Source organism: Anser brachyrhynchus, assembly GCF_964034855.1.
Source record: "Anser brachyrhynchus genome assembly, chromosome: 16".
In the NCBI taxonomy this organism is placed as follows: Eukaryota; Metazoa; Chordata; class Aves; order Anseriformes; family Anatidae; genus Anser; species Anser brachyrhynchus.
Window position 1 is genome coordinate 1,426,919 of NC_137734.1, and position 17,872 is coordinate 1,444,790.

The 17,872-nt window shown below is 41.8% G+C and overlaps 1 protein-coding gene across 3 annotated transcripts in view; it reads left to right on the plus strand.

The window, feature by feature from the left end:
• Positions 1–16,401, plus strand: part of RAD21L1 (RAD21 cohesin complex component like 1) — a 17,732-nt gene extending 1,331 nt beyond the window's left edge. The window contains exons 2-15 of one of the 3 annotated variants that reach the window (XM_080557896.1): positions 114–3,276; positions 3,648–4,018; positions 5,556–5,685; positions 7,038–7,137; positions 7,590–7,696; positions 8,086–8,271; positions 8,879–8,980; positions 9,795–9,899; positions 11,182–11,411; positions 12,766–12,868; positions 13,183–13,322; positions 14,024–14,110; positions 14,857–14,934; positions 16,207–16,401. In XM_080557896.1, the coding sequence (XP_080414022.1) occupies positions 3,875–4,018; positions 5,556–5,685; positions 7,038–7,137; positions 7,590–7,696; positions 8,086–8,271; positions 8,879–8,980; positions 9,795–9,899; positions 11,182–11,411; positions 12,766–12,868; positions 13,183–13,322; positions 14,024–14,110; positions 14,857–14,934; positions 16,207–16,395 (1,701 nt within the window). In that variant the 5' untranslated portion in view covers positions 114–3,276; positions 3,648–3,874 and the 3' untranslated portion in view covers positions 16,396–16,401. The remainder of the gene's footprint in view (positions 1–113; positions 3,277–3,647; positions 4,019–5,555; positions 5,686–7,037; positions 7,138–7,589; positions 7,697–8,085; positions 8,272–8,878; positions 8,981–9,794; positions 9,900–11,181; positions 11,412–12,765; positions 12,869–13,182; positions 13,323–14,023; positions 14,111–14,856; positions 14,935–16,206) is intronic. The other 2 variants (XM_080557897.1, XM_080557898.1) reach the window with 2 other exon arrangements.
• The last annotated feature ends 1,471 nt before the right edge of the window (positions 16,402–17,872 follow it).

Sequence of the window (17,872 nt, forward strand, 5' to 3'; positions counted from 1 at the left end):
TGGTGTGGGGTGCTCCAGCCTCGGATGGTGCCAGCCAGGAGAGGCGGCTGCAGTCCCGCAGCGCCGCGCTCCCCATCACCCCGTCTCTCACCGCGTTATCCCATTTTTCCCAGCGCGCTCGTGTTACCGAACACGCTCCGCTTCTCTTTGACCTGAAACTGGATCCATGCCTGAGCCCCAGCAGTGACCTGCTGGCAGGAGCATGCTTTCAGCCCGTTTGTTAATAAGACGTGTGCTATTTCTGCTTTTGGAGCCGTGCCTGGAGATGGTGGTGCGGACGTAAATCCCGACTGATAGCGGGTGGGCTGCTGAGAGCTGCCGGGAAGATTTGTCCATCACGTTGCCATCCCCTTCAGCACATTCACATGCCTTCAGCATCTTCAGCAGCTCGTGTGCGATAGCACCAGTTGATGTGTGGATGCCACTGCCAGCGCCGGGCGAGCTCACGTGGCTGGCACCCCCTGCCCCGAGCCCCCCATACCCTGCGCCCCATCCCCCCCGTACAAGTCCTGCGGCCACACTTGACTCCAGGCACCCCTTGGGGCAATGTCCTGTGTGGTGGCAGCGAACTCCGACCACCCATTTCATGAAACCGGTAGGGACTCTCTCTGGTCTGTGAAATTCACTTAAAATTGATCAAAAAGGTCTGAAGAGCTTAGAGGATGAGCTTGGTCCAGCACATTGACTGCACGCGTCCAGGCAAGAGGAGGCTTGGCTCCTACCCTCGCTGCTCGGCAGGTTAATGACGGGTGACAACGTTATCCTTCCTTGAGCATCTTCTGCATTAAACTCTAAAGTTTGTGTTAAAAATTACACCCTGGATATTTTTTTACCTCTTTTCTTGCCTTTTTTTTCCCCCCTTTATTTTCCTCCAAGGTGCCCTGGGAAGGTTTTCTGCCTGCTTTAATTATTTGTTTAGCTCCGCAACATGGGTTTGCAACTCCCCCAAGCTCTCTGACCCTAAGTGCCCACAGGGTGGCTGTTGCTGACCTGCACCACCCAAAAAGGGATTGAACCTGGTGCTCCAACACCTGAGCTCTGACAGGGGAAAAAAAGGGGGACTGCTCACCCCCTTTTGCTGTGTCGGGGCTGTGGATACACACAATTTTATTAATTTTTGTTTGCAGCGAGGGCTGTGTGTGCCGTGTGGTTGCGACCCACCCGCTTGCTCCTCCTGTCTCCTCTCCCAGCGCAGTGTCGAAAGGCACAGGCTTCCCAGCACAGTGTCCCCGGGGACACATCCAGAACTGGGCTGAGAAAGTGGCAGAATTAAAAATAAATGTAAGCGCATCCTGACACGTTAACCACATTTAGAGAGGCTTTAGTGCCAACCCACTCGGCGGGAAGGCAGAAGATGCTCAGAGACAAGTAGGTCACGGGACACAGATTGTCCCGAATCAGCAGGAAAAGATGGATCTGGAGCACGCGGGCACGTTGTGCCACCAGACGGGCAGACGGGAGCGAGGACGGGAGGAGAGCGCGTCAGCACTGAGCTCTGCCACCTCGAACATCGCCGAATTCAGGAGGAACAGCAATGCCACCGGTCTGCTCCTGAGCGGAGCAACGCACGCCGTCACGCCCTGTGTTTTGGGGTCCCCAAGCCCTGCGGTGCCGACGCACCTGAACGTGCCCAGTCTGTATGTGGGCAGGGATGAGCCCACAAGTGCTGGAGCAGTGGTGTGGGGCTGGGGTCTGTACCCACTCTGCCAATGGGGGTCAACGTGTGCTCCCGCACCCCAAACCCACGGCTGTGCTCGCGAGGACGCCGCTAATGGATGAGGCAGAGCGATGCCCCTCGCACATTGCTGCTTTTGCTGTGCTGCTCCTGGGTCTGCTGCATTTACAGGATGGGTGCTGGGAGCTGGCCTCGGACCTTTTCGGGGCTGGTGGGAGCGAGATGTGCAGCCCCAAACACTGCCCCGAGCCTGCCCGGGGCTGGCAGGGCCACAGCATCCCCAGGGCGCTGGCACCAGGAAGGGGAGGAGAGAGGGAGACAGCCAAGATTGATGCTGCCAGCGCAGGAGCGCAGAGAGGAGGGAGACAGCCAAGGTCAGAGACAGCACTGCCAAAATGCAGAATGAATCTGAGAGAGCTGGAAATAAATAGGAAGAGGAGGGAGGGGAGGAGGGAGCCAGGGAGATGGAGCAGGGCGAGGGGGTGGGATGGGGCTGTGGCGACAGGGACAGGCTGCTCGGACAAAATGGTTAAATAGGGATGAAGGGGACAGAAAGCTGGAGCCCCGAGCAGGCAGAGGACAGTGGGAGAAGGATGGGGACAGCCAGGAGGGCTGTGGATGCAGGTGTGTCCCTTTGGTCCCCTCCAGAACATCCCCTTGCAGCACAGCCCGGGTGACAGCGGTCCTGCAGAGGCTCCTGGCACCCCCTGGCCTCAATCCGGCCCCGTGGAGGAGAATTCCTGTCCCTGCCTCCTCGCTGCTCACAGCATCCCGCAGCAGAGCACGGCTCAAGGTGACGCAGAGGACAGGGGCAGCAGCTGGGCAATTCGGGCACCAGCCGCTGGCTGCCACAGAGGTGGGGACACCCAGTGATTTAGGGGGACTGATTTATGGCCGGGGCTGGCTCTGGACCCAGGGCTGGTAATCAGCCTTGGCTCTGGGATGGCTGGAGCTGATGCAGCCTGGCACCGGCCGCAGGATGGGCAGCGCTGGGCACCCGGGCAGGATCGGTGCCCTGGCTGGGGCAGTGGGTGCCACTGGGGCTCCTCCAGGTCCCCAGGGGGATGCCTAGCTCCAGGGGGGCTTTATGACAGAAAACCCTCTCCTGCCCTTCCTCCCAGCCACTGAGCCACGCTGGGAAGGGGCTGAAAACTTTTTGTGGTGACAACTGAGGTCTGATTTTCGTCAGCTAACAGCGAGGTGACAGGGAAGCCACGGGCGCCTCATGATACAGCTGCGGCTGGCACACCGGGCTCAGGACTGCCGGGGCTGCCCCTGGCTGCAGAACAAAGCCCCCGGGACCCGGGGCAGGGGGTCTGAGGCTCGTTTGTCCCCTCAGCACCATCCCCGTTGTGCCGGGACCGGGCGGGGGCTGCGGGGACCGGGCCGGGCTCTGGCCGCCGCCCGCCGCCCTCCCCTTTTGGCGGGAGCCGCCCTCAGGCCTCGGCCCCGGCTCCGCGGCCGCCCTCAGCGCCCGGCGGGGCACCGCCGTCCCCTCAGCGCCCTGCCGAGGTTCCCGCTGTCCCCTCAGCGTCCCGCTGGGCACTGCCGTCTCCTCGGGACCCTGGCGAGTCGTCCCCATCCCCTCAGCGCCCGGCTGGGTATGCCGGTCCCCTCAGGAATCCCTCCTCTCCTCAGCTCTCCTCAGCGTCCATCACCTCAGGACCAGGCTGGGTATCCCCGTCCCCTCAGCACCACGCTAAGTCCCGCCAGTCCCTGGCAGCCATTTGAAGCCCCCCCGTCCCCTCAGCACCCTACAGCCCCCCATGTCCTCAGCACCAGGCTAGCCCACCCCGTCCCCATCCCCTCAGGGTCCCACTAAGTCCCCCCATCCCCTCCACTCCCCAGGGCTTGCCCCATTCCACCTCCCGCCCTTCATTGCAGCCCCCATCCCTCCCCAAACCCTGTGTGCCCCCCTGAAAGCCCCTTGCTGTCTGTCTGTCCCCCATGACATCTGTCCTTGTGCCTGCAGGTGTGCTCCTCCTGTGCCGGTGTTTGCTCTGTCAGCTCCGACCCACAGCTCCAGCTCTCTCCGAGGCCCTGACGGACATTTTCCCCCTGAGCTTCACACCCTCTGCCCGTCTGCTCTCCCCTCGTACCCCAGGACCCTTCTCTGCTTTGCCTGCAAGACAAGGAAGAAGAGGAAAAGCCCAGGGAAAGTGGCAGCACAGGTGACCTGCGAGCCTCAGCACCGACACCATGTTCTACATGCATTTGCTCGTGAACAAGCGTGGGCCGTTGGCCAAAATATGGCTTGCCGCCCACTGGGAGAAGAAGCTCACCAAAGCTCATATATTTGAATGTAATTTAGAGACTACCGTTAAAAATATCATCTCACCAAAGGTAGGATATTAAAGGGGGAAGTGTCTTCTGGTAAGTTCTGGGGTAGAGATGTAAATCTTCTGTAGGGAAGAGGACTATTGCTGTTGTGAAGACTTAGTAAGACAAATTTGTGGCTGTTTCAAAACCAGCGTGATTCCTACTGTGATTTTATTCAGTTCTCACTCAGATAAAATCTCTGTTCCATTAAATTAAAGTGATATAAATATTTTACTTGCTATTTAGCCCTTGGAGATCTGTGGAATATATTTATCTACAGTATAAGAAAAAATTTACCACAACATATTCAAATATATTTTTTCTACATACTGATGGAGCTCCGGAGTGTGCTCTGTGGGCACAGCTGGCCAAGGGATTGTGGTAAGTGGGTTTGAGCTACTGCATGAAATGGGACGAGCTTGTCAATATCATGTAGAAGCAGTGGCCTTTCTTCAGAGACTTTGAGTACTAGCTGCAGCTATGCAACATAGTTTGGGAACTGCAAGTATTTGAGGAAATTTTCTCAAAAACAACAACAAAGAAGCCAGCTGCTTAACCAAAGTAAAGGGACTGAGAAAACTACCATAAAATTGTACCCAGACCACTCAAGAAGAACGTTTTTTCCGATCTTATGATAAATAACCTTTGACATATCATAACCATCCTTGAACTTTCAGTGGAATTCTTCCAGGCCTACCATTATAGGCAGATAAATATATAATTAAGCATAATTAGTGCTTATGACAGATTCTGTATTAATCCTCTGTGTACCACAGATAAGGTATGATTCAAACAAGCACAGATGCAAGCAGTTGAGTATCCATGACTCAGTCCTTGGCCTCTCTGTTGCAATTGCTTCCAAGGGAACAGTAAGGAACATTTTGCACCGTCACTAATCGATTCCTAAAGAGATCCAAGGCTTTCTGCTGGAGCAAGCAGGTTTTTTTTTTTTTTATTTTCCCTGTGAAAATACCTGCTTGATAATTGGCAGTCTGATTTTCATTGTCTATCTTGCATGGGTTATGATTAATTGAACTTTGTCAGAATGATCTTGGTATTATTATTTGGAAGTGTTTTCAAAGAGGTTGTAGTCTTTCCCTCGCACGCCGCTCTGTCTAGCATTGGAATGGCCAAGGGGAGAGCGTTCTTGGTGCAGGAAGACTGCATAAATAAGAACATAGTTGGTATAACGTCCTCTCACTTGAATAAACAAAGTGGCAAATATTAGAATATGTGCAGCTACTTTGCTTCTCAAGATGTGTTACACTGTTCACTGGTAGTCAGCTGAGACCTTGTCGATGAAACAAGAGCATTGATTCAGGGCTTAGGCTTCAGCATGGCAATGCTTAGGGACAGAAGCAACTAGAAGTTCCCAGCTCTGGAAATTCATTTGCCTGTGATCCTCTATAACAGTACAAAGCCCTGCTGAATTTCTTAGAGCTCTCTACTGGTGTATTTTCCTATAACTCTGTTACTGCTGTGTAATATATATATATATATATTTTCTTTTTTGGCTAAAAATATTAACTCCTGAACAACTTTTCTGTTGTAAATTTCAAAGTTTACAATAGCTCTCCGCACCTCAGGACACTTACTCTTAGGAGTGGTGCGGATTTACCACAGGAAAACAAAATACCTCTTGGCAGACTGTAGTGAAGCTTTGACAAAAATGAAGACAGCTTTTCGCCCAGGTATGTACAGAATTCTGCATTTTTATATCTGTGTCTTTTTCTGCTCTTATCTTAAAACTTAATTTTGGAAGTTTCTGTTAAATACACCTTAGTGATCCCAAAGGACATTGAATTTATTGGTGCCTACTGCCAAGGTTTAGTCTGGTTTATTTCAATGCAATTTCAGGTCTTTGACACCTTTAAAGGAAGCAGTATCTTGAACAGTCATACAAGAAGAAGCTTGAATTCAGCCCCCATTGCTAGATAATTAATTTTCCTTTCTAATGACACCAACAACATGTCTAACAATGTGTTAGTGCCAGATCTGACTGTGATTTGAGCTCTAGCCACAAAGCCAGCAAGAAACGAACTGAGATGACTGAATCCTTTTCAAACAGGCTGCACGTTTGTTGTTTTAAGGCACAAATGGGGAGGCACTGTTGTCTAAAAAAAAGATTTCGAACAGGACACTGGCATCTATTGCCAGCCTTAATGTGCTTTGTGACCTAGCCTGCGTGCAGAATAGCAAATACCCACTCTACATGATTTTCAGGGATATGATGGAGATTAGTTAGTTAATGTTTGTAAACATTTGGAAAATGCTAGAAGAAACACTTGCAATAAGTACATAGTACTATTTTTAACAGTTACTGTAGGAGCTGGTAGAGGACCACATAGCACAAGAACAAAAGACAATGGTCACAACTGCAGCAAGGCAAATTCCAACTAGATGTAAGCAGGAAAAAAAATCACACTTGAAATAGTAAAATGCTGAAACATGTTGTCCAGGGATGCTGTGGAAACTCCAGCATCAGAAATAGTCAAAAGTGATCTAGCTTAGAAATTAATTCTGTTTTGAGCCAAAGGTTGGATTAGGCGACCTTCAGAAATCCCTTCTAACCTGAATTGTTCCAGGATTTTCTGACTACTACGTATTTGCAGCCTGATTTTGTAATTATTTGATGCTGGTGAATAGTGTAATATAGACACAGGATAGAAAAATAAAACACAGTAATTAATTTAAATGGTATGAAAGACTCTAGACTGAATGTCAGCTGAGAATCTTTCAGTGACTTTAATTAACTGTTCATAAACCCAGTGTATTTACAGCATTATAGCACCTGTGGCAGTTTCTAACAGCAGCATACTCTTCTCTATCTGTCTATAAAAAACTGTGGCTTCTGATACATACGTAAACTGAGAATTTTAATTTCACTTTGTGGTCCTGTTGACAACCTGCCTAAACTTTACCTTTCTGTTCTTTATAAAGGCAGCATACCCTCCTGAGAGCTTTATAGTCTTACTATATCTACTTGGGAGAATGTTACTTTTATTTTATTGATACTTATTGTATTTTGTTTTGTTTCTTTTAGGACTTGTTGACCTTCCAGAACAGAGCTTTGAAGCTGCTTATCAGTCCATTACATTACCTGAAGAATTTCATGATTTTGATACTCCACTACCTGATTTAAAGTAAGTTCTTCCCTGCTTTTTATTCATTATTTTAGTGTTTTCAGAAGCAAAATATATCCTTGCAGTTATCTGATCAAGATTTGTTTTGAATTGTTTTGATTTGATAACTGATTTCTTCGAAATCCTGAGTCAAACTTTATAAGGCTACAGTCACAAGAACCGTGCTTTCATAGAGTTCCTCCAAGTCCATTTAATCAACAGACCTTTACAATAACATAATATTTTGAACTTATCCTGCAAGATTTTCTCATTTAAAATTGTCTGAGTGAGCCCTGCAAACAACTTACTGACCTTGGGAAAAAATTACATACAAAAATTAGCATAATATATAAAAAAATTAGCATAATATAAAAAAAATAGTATAATATACAAAAAATAGTATAAATAGTGGCTCTAGTATAAATACTAGTTTAAATAGTGGCTTTCTGTTGATTCTATTTTTTTTCCATCAGTGCCATTGATGTTGCAGAACATTTTACCTTGAATCAGAGCAGAGCTGAAGACATCACACTTACAGAGGATTACGAAAGCAACATACTTCTCTGTGATAGAAACTTTGGTGAGAGAAGTTGAGAAATTAGAAATATTCTGTAAGGGAAAGTCTGTTTTTTGCAAAATGTTGTACTGCCTGAATAATTCCCCTACATGAAAAAGCTATTATTAAAAGAGTGTTGGTTTATGTTTGTGCTGATTGGCCTATCATATGGTCTCATGCTTAAATTTTTGTGTAAGTACTCTACCTAAGTAATATAGTACGATACTGAAGACTGAGCATCAAACCCAACATCTGGTGGTTTTTACTGATAGCTAAAGTTGACTGTTGTTTATTTAATTTGAGGTATGGGAAATCTTACGATCTTTTGAAAATTATTTGAAAAAATAGGAAACGGATAAATGTTTCACATAAGTTTATGCAGATGAAGCATCAGAAATTCTGTATTTATTCAGATGAGGAACCAGAAACACTAAGAAAACAGAGCTGCTTTGATGGCAGCTTCTTAATGAGCAGCAACAATCTCATGGCTGATCATACCTCTGCGAGTGTAAATGGAGACAAGTCTGCACTGCATGAAGATGTTTACTGTTTTGAGCAGGATTGTTTTGGAGATGAGGAGGCTGGTGCAGATATGATTGGTAGGGTATGCCACAGATTAACAGAATTTTTGCTATTTATCACTATATGATCGTTTAGACATTGCCAAGTAAAAATGAATTAAAGAAGATATTTTATTATATTTTTTTTAGAACTAAAAGCATTTGATTTATATTTAATTTTTAGTAATTTAGTTTATATTTTAAAGGCTGAAACGCTGCATCATTTTTTATCCTGATTGTTGTAATAACAAAGGCAATGAAGTATCTTCTACATGTTTATGGTTTAGGATATTTATGTAAACTGTTATAGATTTATACCTTTTAAACAATTTCAATACCATACTTTTCAAAGAAAAGATGGAGATCTCAGAATTAAGACTAATCGTAGAATCATTAAGGTTGGAAAAGACTTCCAGGATTATCTAGTCCAGCTGTCTCCCTGCCACCAACATTACCCACTAAACCATGTCCCTAAATGTCCTCCTTTTTGTTCTGTTGAAAACAGCTGTAACGTTGATGTCTGTGGAAGCTGAGCTTTTTTTGTTTGCACAGAATTAACCACGAATAAGTAACATTAGGCTGTATCAGGCTACTTCATGACTACTAAGACTTAGCATGATTTAAAACTGTGTGTTTTATATTTAAGAAATCCTGCTGAGGGATGAGAAAAATGGCCTAATTAATGACATTCTTGGTATGGAGGAAGAACTTCCTTCGTCACAAGATCTGCCGGAGAACACCACAGCCAGTGAGTTTGCAGTCTCTTCTCCTTCTTGCACATGTGAACACTCTGTTCCTGCAATAAAGTAAAGTCACTCACATTCAGCCTTTTTCCTTTGTTAATTTCTCTTCCTTTTTTCCTCATATACTTTTTTCACCATTTTAGGTATAATTGAATTTGGCCTAGGAATTCTAGATTTGTAACGTGACATTGCTTAGAAACACTTTTATATGCTATCCTGTGTTGGATACGCTTCAGATCCACTCTGCTGCTTAGGCAGTATGATATCACTTTTGTAGAGGAGAGGAAACAGGATAAGGGTTTGTTGAATTTTGAACATTACCTACCAGCTTGTCTGACTTCATATTTCAGCTACAAATTACTTTTTAGTAGTTCATATAGGTGCTCTTAGTCTTATTTTTATTGGGTATTGGTGAATGAAGCTGCTGAAATATAAATTAATTTTGAAAAGTGCTTCTGGAAAAAATCTTTTTAATTTTTTTTATTTTTTAACTTTAAATCTTAAATCCTTATACCACCATTACACAGTGACTTTAAAACTGAGTAATCTGGAATGTCTTTAATGAGAAGCAGTTTAGTTCTTCAGTCTGTTTCACTACCTGATCATACAGATTCTTGTGTCAGCAAAAGGAAGTGTGCAGTGCAGGACACAAGCAGCAGCAGTGTCAGATAGTACTCCTTAAAGTGATTGTGAGATTATGGACTCAACCATAGTTTTCTAATTCTGATCTTTTTTGTCTGATATCAGTCTTATATGTCATGAGATTGTGAAATTATTCCATCTTTTTTTATTTGGGCTATTTGCTGTGTTTTCTTATAGTTGAATCCAACTGCGAAGACACTGCGATTAAGACAGAAATGAATGAAACAATACTTTTGTCTAAAGAAGACGAAGGATTTGTGCTTGAGCCAGTTGATGATACAGGTCAGAACTTGACTGTTTTTTTGCTGACAGTTTGCACTACTAGGTTTGTTTTTCTTCTTGTTAGTGTAAATATTTGAAAAACAGATTATTCTCACTTTCATCTGCTGTCAGAGTTCTATCTTATGATATTTATTATACAAAAACAGTGCCAGGTTGATCAGTATCATCTGATCTGCCCGTATCTCTGCTCACAGTTCCTTCCACATACCAAATCAAGTGTTACTGCTCTGCAGTTCTGCTAGCAGTGCAACCCCAGCCTATTCATGAGTGCTACTGAAATTTCAGAACTTCTATTGCCAGTGACACGTCAGTGATCCTTTGGGTGTAAAATAATGACCTTAAAAATTTCAGGCCTTTGTAAAATTTTGTTTCGTGATCTTTTAACTTTATTAAGATGCAAAAAGAAAAATGTTTCTTTTCTTCTGTGAGTAAACCTAAGCCTCACCTATTGTGTTGGTGGATGTTAGCAAATAAACAAGATCATATTGATATAGTTTTTAGAATACTATACTGGAATTTTCCAGTAAAGGAAACTTTTTCAGGAAGCTATGAATATGCAACCAATCAGTGTCTCTATTTTGTGTTTACAATGTGCATCTTAATTTTATTGCAAAAGTATAAAGCTGACAAATACAGATATTAATTATGAGATAATGAAACCTGTTGAGTGCGTCAGCAATTGTTGGAATAATTAACTTCCTGATGGATTAAAGATAGCTCACTTGGGCTTGTTGGTATCTCGTGTGTTCTCATTAAGTCATTGTGTTCCTGATTCTTTAGTACAATATTCATGCCTTCTGTAATTAAACATATGGCAATTTCCTGTACAAGAATACAAAGGGTAAACTTTATGGAAACTTTTGGAGAAATGTTCCATCCACTTGTAGTTTAATTTTAAAGCCTGTGCAGCTATTCGGGAGGTCTGCAACCTGTCTATTAGACTCACAGTGGGTATTTTCATGCTCAAGTTTTCTGTGGATTAGACCTTATTTATGTATATTCGCTGTGTAACAGCTATCAGTGAAAAACAGGCCTAGATCAGAAATGGGAGGCTGAAACATTTCTTCTGAATTTTGAATATTGTAATTCCAAACAATAAATATATGGCTAGAGGGGAGAATTCTGCAAGTTTCTTCAGCAATACCCTTTTCTGCTAGGTAGTCCCTTCAGTGCTGAAATACACTACAGACAGGTATGTCAGTGAACGAGGTCACAGGGATCATGGATATATTGAGGTCAATACCATATTTTTTTTTTTTTAATAAATGCTTGCTCTATTTAGCTTTCAACCAGAGGAAAAAAAATAAAAGAAAGAGGAAGTTGCTTGTGGATGAAGACAAGGAGCTCAGCTGCAGTGCTATATACAACCAACTTAACAACTGCGTAGACATCCTTGTTACGTTAGACCTTGCACCCCCAACAAAAAAAACAATGGCATGGAAAGAATCAGGAGGAGTGGATACACTCCTGTCCAACCCTACACAGCCTGTGGTTCATGCCGAGCTACAAATGGTAAAGTTTTATTCCTTGTAGGTTTTTATTCCACTGTGTAGATTATAGGACTGTTGCACTTCTAAGATCTAACTGTGAGAGATTTTGCAGTCTTGGTTTTATGGGAAGTCCAAGGAAACTGCAGGTGCATATCATCATTGTAAGTATCGTTTTGCAGTACAGTTCGGTTGGATACCTAATGATTATTTGTGTCCTCATCATTAATTACTTCAGCAGAAAGTCCACCTGTAGAGCTCCTGGCTCCAGTCTTCAGTGCTCCAACATCAAGTAGAAAATGACAAAGAAACTTGAGAATTGATACTTCATTTCACATACCAGCACCTGACTGACTGCACACTAACATACCTTTTTTAATGATTTCTGTCAATTTTGTTCCTTTTTAAATTGTTCTTATTTTATTTTTTATTTCTGCTCTGTGATCAGTATGGCATCATATCTTTCTTCGGCATTTACTTTAAAGGTACATAAGGCTTAAACATTATTATTTTATCTTTAATTACTTTAGAAAAAAGGTATGCCAATCTGTTTTGTACTTTCCCAACTGGAGATTAAGCTTCCAGCTGGACAGCAGTCAGGAGACTTTGCCTTTCAGAAGGCCAAGGGGTTCCTGATTACTGTATCCCTTGGGCTAGAAGGGTGGGCCAGAACACCCTTACCTGTGGTTGTAGATCTTACTGCTCTTTTTGTGCAAGAAAGATAGATTTGTTTCATGGAAATATGGTCTATCAAGTCTTTCATGTCCCCACATATTATCTGACAGATCATTCAAAGAAGTTATGTTTAGGGGTAATGATAAGACAAAGAAAAGAGAGATCAACTTGTACACAAGGTGATACAGAAGGATATGCTATAACCCATGTGCAGCAGCCTGGTGTTAATCGCACTGTGTTTCTTCTGTTGTATAGCTCTGAGAGAGCTCAGAGGCAGGGTCTCCAGGCGAACAGTTCTGCAGGTTCATTAGAGCAGAGCAGCTTCACCTCTTAGAGTCGAGATGCAGAATTACAGCTTGTTCTTCACGAGGAGGAAAAATACTCTCACACCAGTACATGAGGAGAGAAATCAAAACTCAGATAAATGTGGATATTTCCTTCTTTCTCCCCTCCTTACTGCCTAGGTTCAGGGAAAAATGATCATAGCTGTTCCTAAGACTTCTTCATGGATTTCACTGCCAAAGTTGAAGCTGAAAAACGCTATTACTTGTAAAAAATGCAGATTCAAAATGACCTAATTCAAATCTCTAAATTCTCAGTTGCAGTAATTTATATACAGTTCATATTCATACCTTTGTTTTGGTGCTTACAAATAATCTAACATTATAGTCTGAAAGTAAAAAATAAAAATAATTGTTTTCCAGTTGTTTGCAAAATGCTTGGAGAGTCGTGGATTTAAGATGGCAAGAAACGTAATGCAGGTGGAGTCTGAAATGGAAGAAACAAGAAAAGAACAAGATACATCAGGTAACAGTTTAATTCTACTGCTGCAGCATTATCTGTTGACAAATATTATCTATTTTATATGTTTCAGACACATGCATGATGTGCACACATACTTTGTGTGCAGTATTCTATAAATCCTAGGCCAAATAAGTTGAAATGTTAATGAAATTGGCTATGTTAATTATAAAAAGAGAAAGTTGTGTAAGTACTTTGGTATTCTTTTCTGTTTTTCTTTTTTCTTTTTTTTTTTTTAAGGACAGAGATTAACAGTTGTTTCTTTTTTATTTTTATTTTTAATTTTTATTTTTTATTTTTGATTTTTTTTGTTAATACAGAGATGCTGATAATGGAAGAACCAAGTTACCTGCAGGAGTCAGCTCATTCAGAGACCGAGAGAAAAATTAGAAATGATTCATTTGTAATGACATCACAGAGTAACAGAAACGAAACTGATAATAACTTTGGCAAAACTCTAGTGAGAAGTTTCCATAAATTTTACAGACCTGAATGTATTTATTTTTTTCATTTTATGTTAGGATTCCATTTAAAAGAAGTTAAGAATTTATTAATATATGTTTGAAAAGCCTGTTACAGAGGCAGCCAGTATAGTATTAATTAGCTTGTCAGGATAGTTTTATTTATAAGCACTTTGGCAGACTCGCACAATGAATGAATTAAATCTATTTTATTAATCTATTAAATCTATTAATTGGTATAGTTTACAATATAATCACTGAGTATAATTGGAACTTTAATATAAAATATAACCTGTTTGTATTGAAAATATATTTTATCATTTCTAAAGATGATTATTCTTTTTTGTCTCAAATTGAGAAAAAAACAATAAGAAATGATCTATTTCTGCCATCTTTTCTTAGGCTAAAGTGAAGGGGGAGTTTTTAGAGAATATGAGACTCTCCAAAGTTGACAAGGAATGACAAAACTGGCCCCAATGGCAACAGAAAATTTAAGGCCTGTGCCTGAACAAAGTCCATATTTGTAGGATAAATACTGTAGCAAAGACCTTTCCTATTTGAGAAAAGACGTAGTAGAAATATCAACTATTAAATCATTTTGGAAAACATTTATTATATATTTTTTTAAGAAGAAATGTGTAATAGAGAATGATACTGTATGCAAAAATTGTAATGCCAATTGATCTTTCTGTTCTAACAGCAGGATGCAACTGCTTTCTCTGAGAGCTCCTCATTTGTGAATAATTCACTGGGCCAGGAAGCTCCGGCACAGCAAGCTGAGCTAAATGTATGTGCACTCAAAGCTGGTAGTTCTCACTTATTTCAGAACAGAACTACATTATTTCACAGAAAAGTTAAAAAAATAAAAAGAAAAGAAAAAAGATAATTTCATGAATTTACAGGGAATTTTGGTGTGCTCACAATCTTTAATACATATTTTGCCGGTCAAACATTTTAATAGCTTGGTTATCAGGGATACATATACTCTTATCTTCGAAGGTTACAGAGTCAGTGAGGAAAACATCTCCTTATTTAGAAACTTATTTAGAAACTGTGCTTCCATGTAAAAAGGAAACACTTTCTGAACTTACTATGAAGATACTCAGACACTCTGAAAACTCTGGAGTTGTCTCCAGGCAACTGCAGAGGCTAAGCCCAAAGCCTAAAGCTGAATTTTTGAACGTCCTTTTTGACTCCTAACCACTACAAATACTGTCAGAATCCCAGTTACACGGAGTGGTCTCTTATTGTGAAGCTGCCTACCTGGGGCTCACTGGGACCAGTTTCATAGTGCATAATATGGTTTTGCACCTGATATCTCTAGCTGTAGCAGAAAGAACATGGTTAACATTCTTTTCTCTCTGTTTCACAAAGCCTGCAGAGGTGTCAGAAGTACCAGATAATCTATATATGGCCATCAGAGTGCCCAGCTTCAGATGAATTTTCAATTGAGCTGGAAACCTTGTCCTTTTTTTCATCACGGCATATGTCTTTTTACACATGCTGTCTAACTTTCTGTTTTATTTCCTACAGGAGCTAGCGACGAGAAACAAAGACAATGAAGAAATTAAGCAGAGCAAAAGAACTCTTCAGTTCTTAAAAACTTTACAGGTAACAGTGGTGGATTTTGTAATCAATACCAAACACAGCTATCGATTTCAGTTGGATGATGTCAGAAAACCTCCTGCTTATACTGTTTAGCATATTGCTGCATGTCCTGTGCAGTGTGTAGCTGGATTTTATTGGGTGTTTATGTAGGAAACCAGGATTCTGAGTGCCTGACATGATGTCCATTCTCCCGCAGCTGCTGAAATCACTAGAATTTTCTAAACTGTTGTTTTCACAGCAGCGTTTGCTGTACTGCTAAGCCCTTGTTTTCTTCCTTCTATGAGGATGCTCTAGAGCATCGCTACAAAGCCCAGTTCCTAGCTGCCCACAGGTTTGCCAGATCTCAGCTATGCACTGCAGGGTGCCTTCATTTGGCTATTCATCTGCTTGAGCTGTTCCTGAGTTTAAGGCTATGGAAATGAGTGATAGTTATCCTACAAAGAAAGCTGGTAACCCCTTCTTTAAGAGAGCTTTTAATGCCCCAGTGCTTTCAAAGTGCTTCAAAATTAGCAGGGAGGGTAGTCTGCATCAGGAAAGCTTATTCTACCTTTCCTGCAGAAATAATTTCGAAAGTGGTGAAGCTGTAAGGTATGATTCACTATCAACGAGACCATAACAGGCACCTTGGAGGCAGCACAGGCTGTCCTGGTGGTGAATGTTCAAACCCTCGCCCTGTCATCTCAATGCTGAGCTTCTGCCAAAGCAAAATCCACCAAACTTTGCTCCAAGCCCAGCTTTCCCCCAGTGCTGGAGTTTGACTCAGCAGCCTTCTCGTTCTTTTAATTATTTTATGTGAACATTTTTAAAAGGTTGAGTGCAACACCCATAAATAACTACTTACGTATATATGTGCAGCCCTTAAAAAAACAGGCAATAATAACAGTTAATTATCTGTGACTGAAATTGTCTAGAGTATAGATGGTATTCCGAAGAACAGGGTATGCAATGATTTTTATAGTTTTGAATCATGAAAACCATTACAGCGTGCTTCATCGTTTGCCTCGGTGCTGTTTCATTGAATTCAGTAGCACTGTGGGCATATGTAGATGTTCGTAACATATGTAGGTGCTAGCAATATTATGGCAATAAAATGTTAAGAGTCACTATGTAAATGTAAATGCCAAGGTAAGATCCTACTCAAGGCCTTCAAGCAGCAAACAATCACTCTGAGCAACCCGCTTCAATTTAGACTTGATGAGATCCATTTGTTTTTTTTTGGCAGTTAAACTGACCCAACTGAATTTATTTATTTATTTATTTATTTTCCTTCCACAGCACCTGAACAAATCAGGAGTGAATTCCTTCAGCTTACGGGAGCTCTGTCGGAAAAATAACCGGAAAGAAGTTGCGGCCAAGTTTTACATCTTCCTTGTTCTGAAGAAACAGCTTGTTATCGAGCTCGCTCAGAGCGCTCCGTTTGCAGACATTACAGCCACTGTCGGCCGAATGTTCAATGCTTACTGAAATCACACAGTATTCAGATAAGCTAATAAAAATGTTTCTGATTTTTCAGAAAATGTTTTTCTTGAAAAAATGAAAGTCCTGTCAAACCACAGTGAACTAAGCAGAGCTCCCCTTCGTTTATGTGACCTCTCAGGACTGCAAAGTAACTAGCTTGGGCAGGTGTGCTGCTGCAGCACTGGGTACCAAGGTGGTCACTCGTACCTTTAGTCTCACATATATGTTTACAAAATGAGCAGCTACTTACTCTGTTGATAATAGATAGCAAAAATACATATTCCACATAAGACATTTACATTATGAAGGGCTTCGTGAAAGTTCTTTAAAGCCTTTCTTAGAGTCCAGCTTTGGAAACTAAATTATTTTTTGCAGGGCTCATGTATGTGAATCATTTTACTCCATCAGCACGAGAAAAGAAATCTGTCAAGCTATCTTTATCAAAAAATTTAGTCTATTTAAAATTATTTATTTCAAAGAATGTTCACTTTTTGGTATTTTAAGGTCTAACAAGCTACTGTCTCCAGCATTATCTTCATGTCTTGAGATAGACAATTATGTTACCCCTGAAGTCATGTAAGCACCAGGAAGAAATCCTACTTCCTAGAAATCCTGCAATTTTAGATTTTGTGGAGTATACTTACATAAAGACTAACAGTTTTATTTATGTGTAGATAGACCTATTTAAAAAAAAAAGATGTTAAACTGAAATATTATTAATCCTTGGCATTTTAATCTAATTTATGGAAAGTTTTAACACCTTTACTGTCATTTTGTAAAGATAATACTTTTCATGTGGTGCAGGCAGCTTAACCGAGCCTGCTCAGCATGGAATGGTTTGTACGTTCGCTGCTCCAAACAGGGTGTCACAGCGCTTTGGGTATGTTGACGTCTCTTTATACGAAATCAATAAAAATCAAACAAAGATGTTTCCTTAGCTCACTGGTGTTTTTTCTGAAGGATCAAAACTGGCAGCCACCTAGCTGTTGTTTGGGTTCACCTTCTTAGCGTTCGCTGTGATTTGCTTAAAATTTAAACGGATGGATGATATTGTCTTCCTGGCTTTCCAGATGTGCGTTTCAGTTACACCCCAGTGTGCCTAGTCATGCTAACATGTGGTGTTCCCTGCTGTGCGCTAATTTGTTTATGTATGTAGGGTTTAGGGAATACGAGGAAGAGCAGCCCTCACTGATTTCAATGTCTCTATTTACAGGAATTAAAAAAAAAAAAAAAAAAAAGCTTTAAAATTACTTAAGATTTTGCCCTGGTCAGGAAAGGATGAGTTGGGGTGTTTGGCTGGCTGATGGAGGGATGTTGTTTCAGCTTTTATTTTTCCTATTTTAGGCTACTTGACAAAATAAGCAGTAAAAAACCTTCACTGCTGTTCTGTGATGGGTTACTTTTCTGGGTATAAGGGAGGGAAAACCGGCCCCCTTTGGGGAAACTTTTCCACTCTCTGCAAAAGAAACAGTATTTTCCTTTT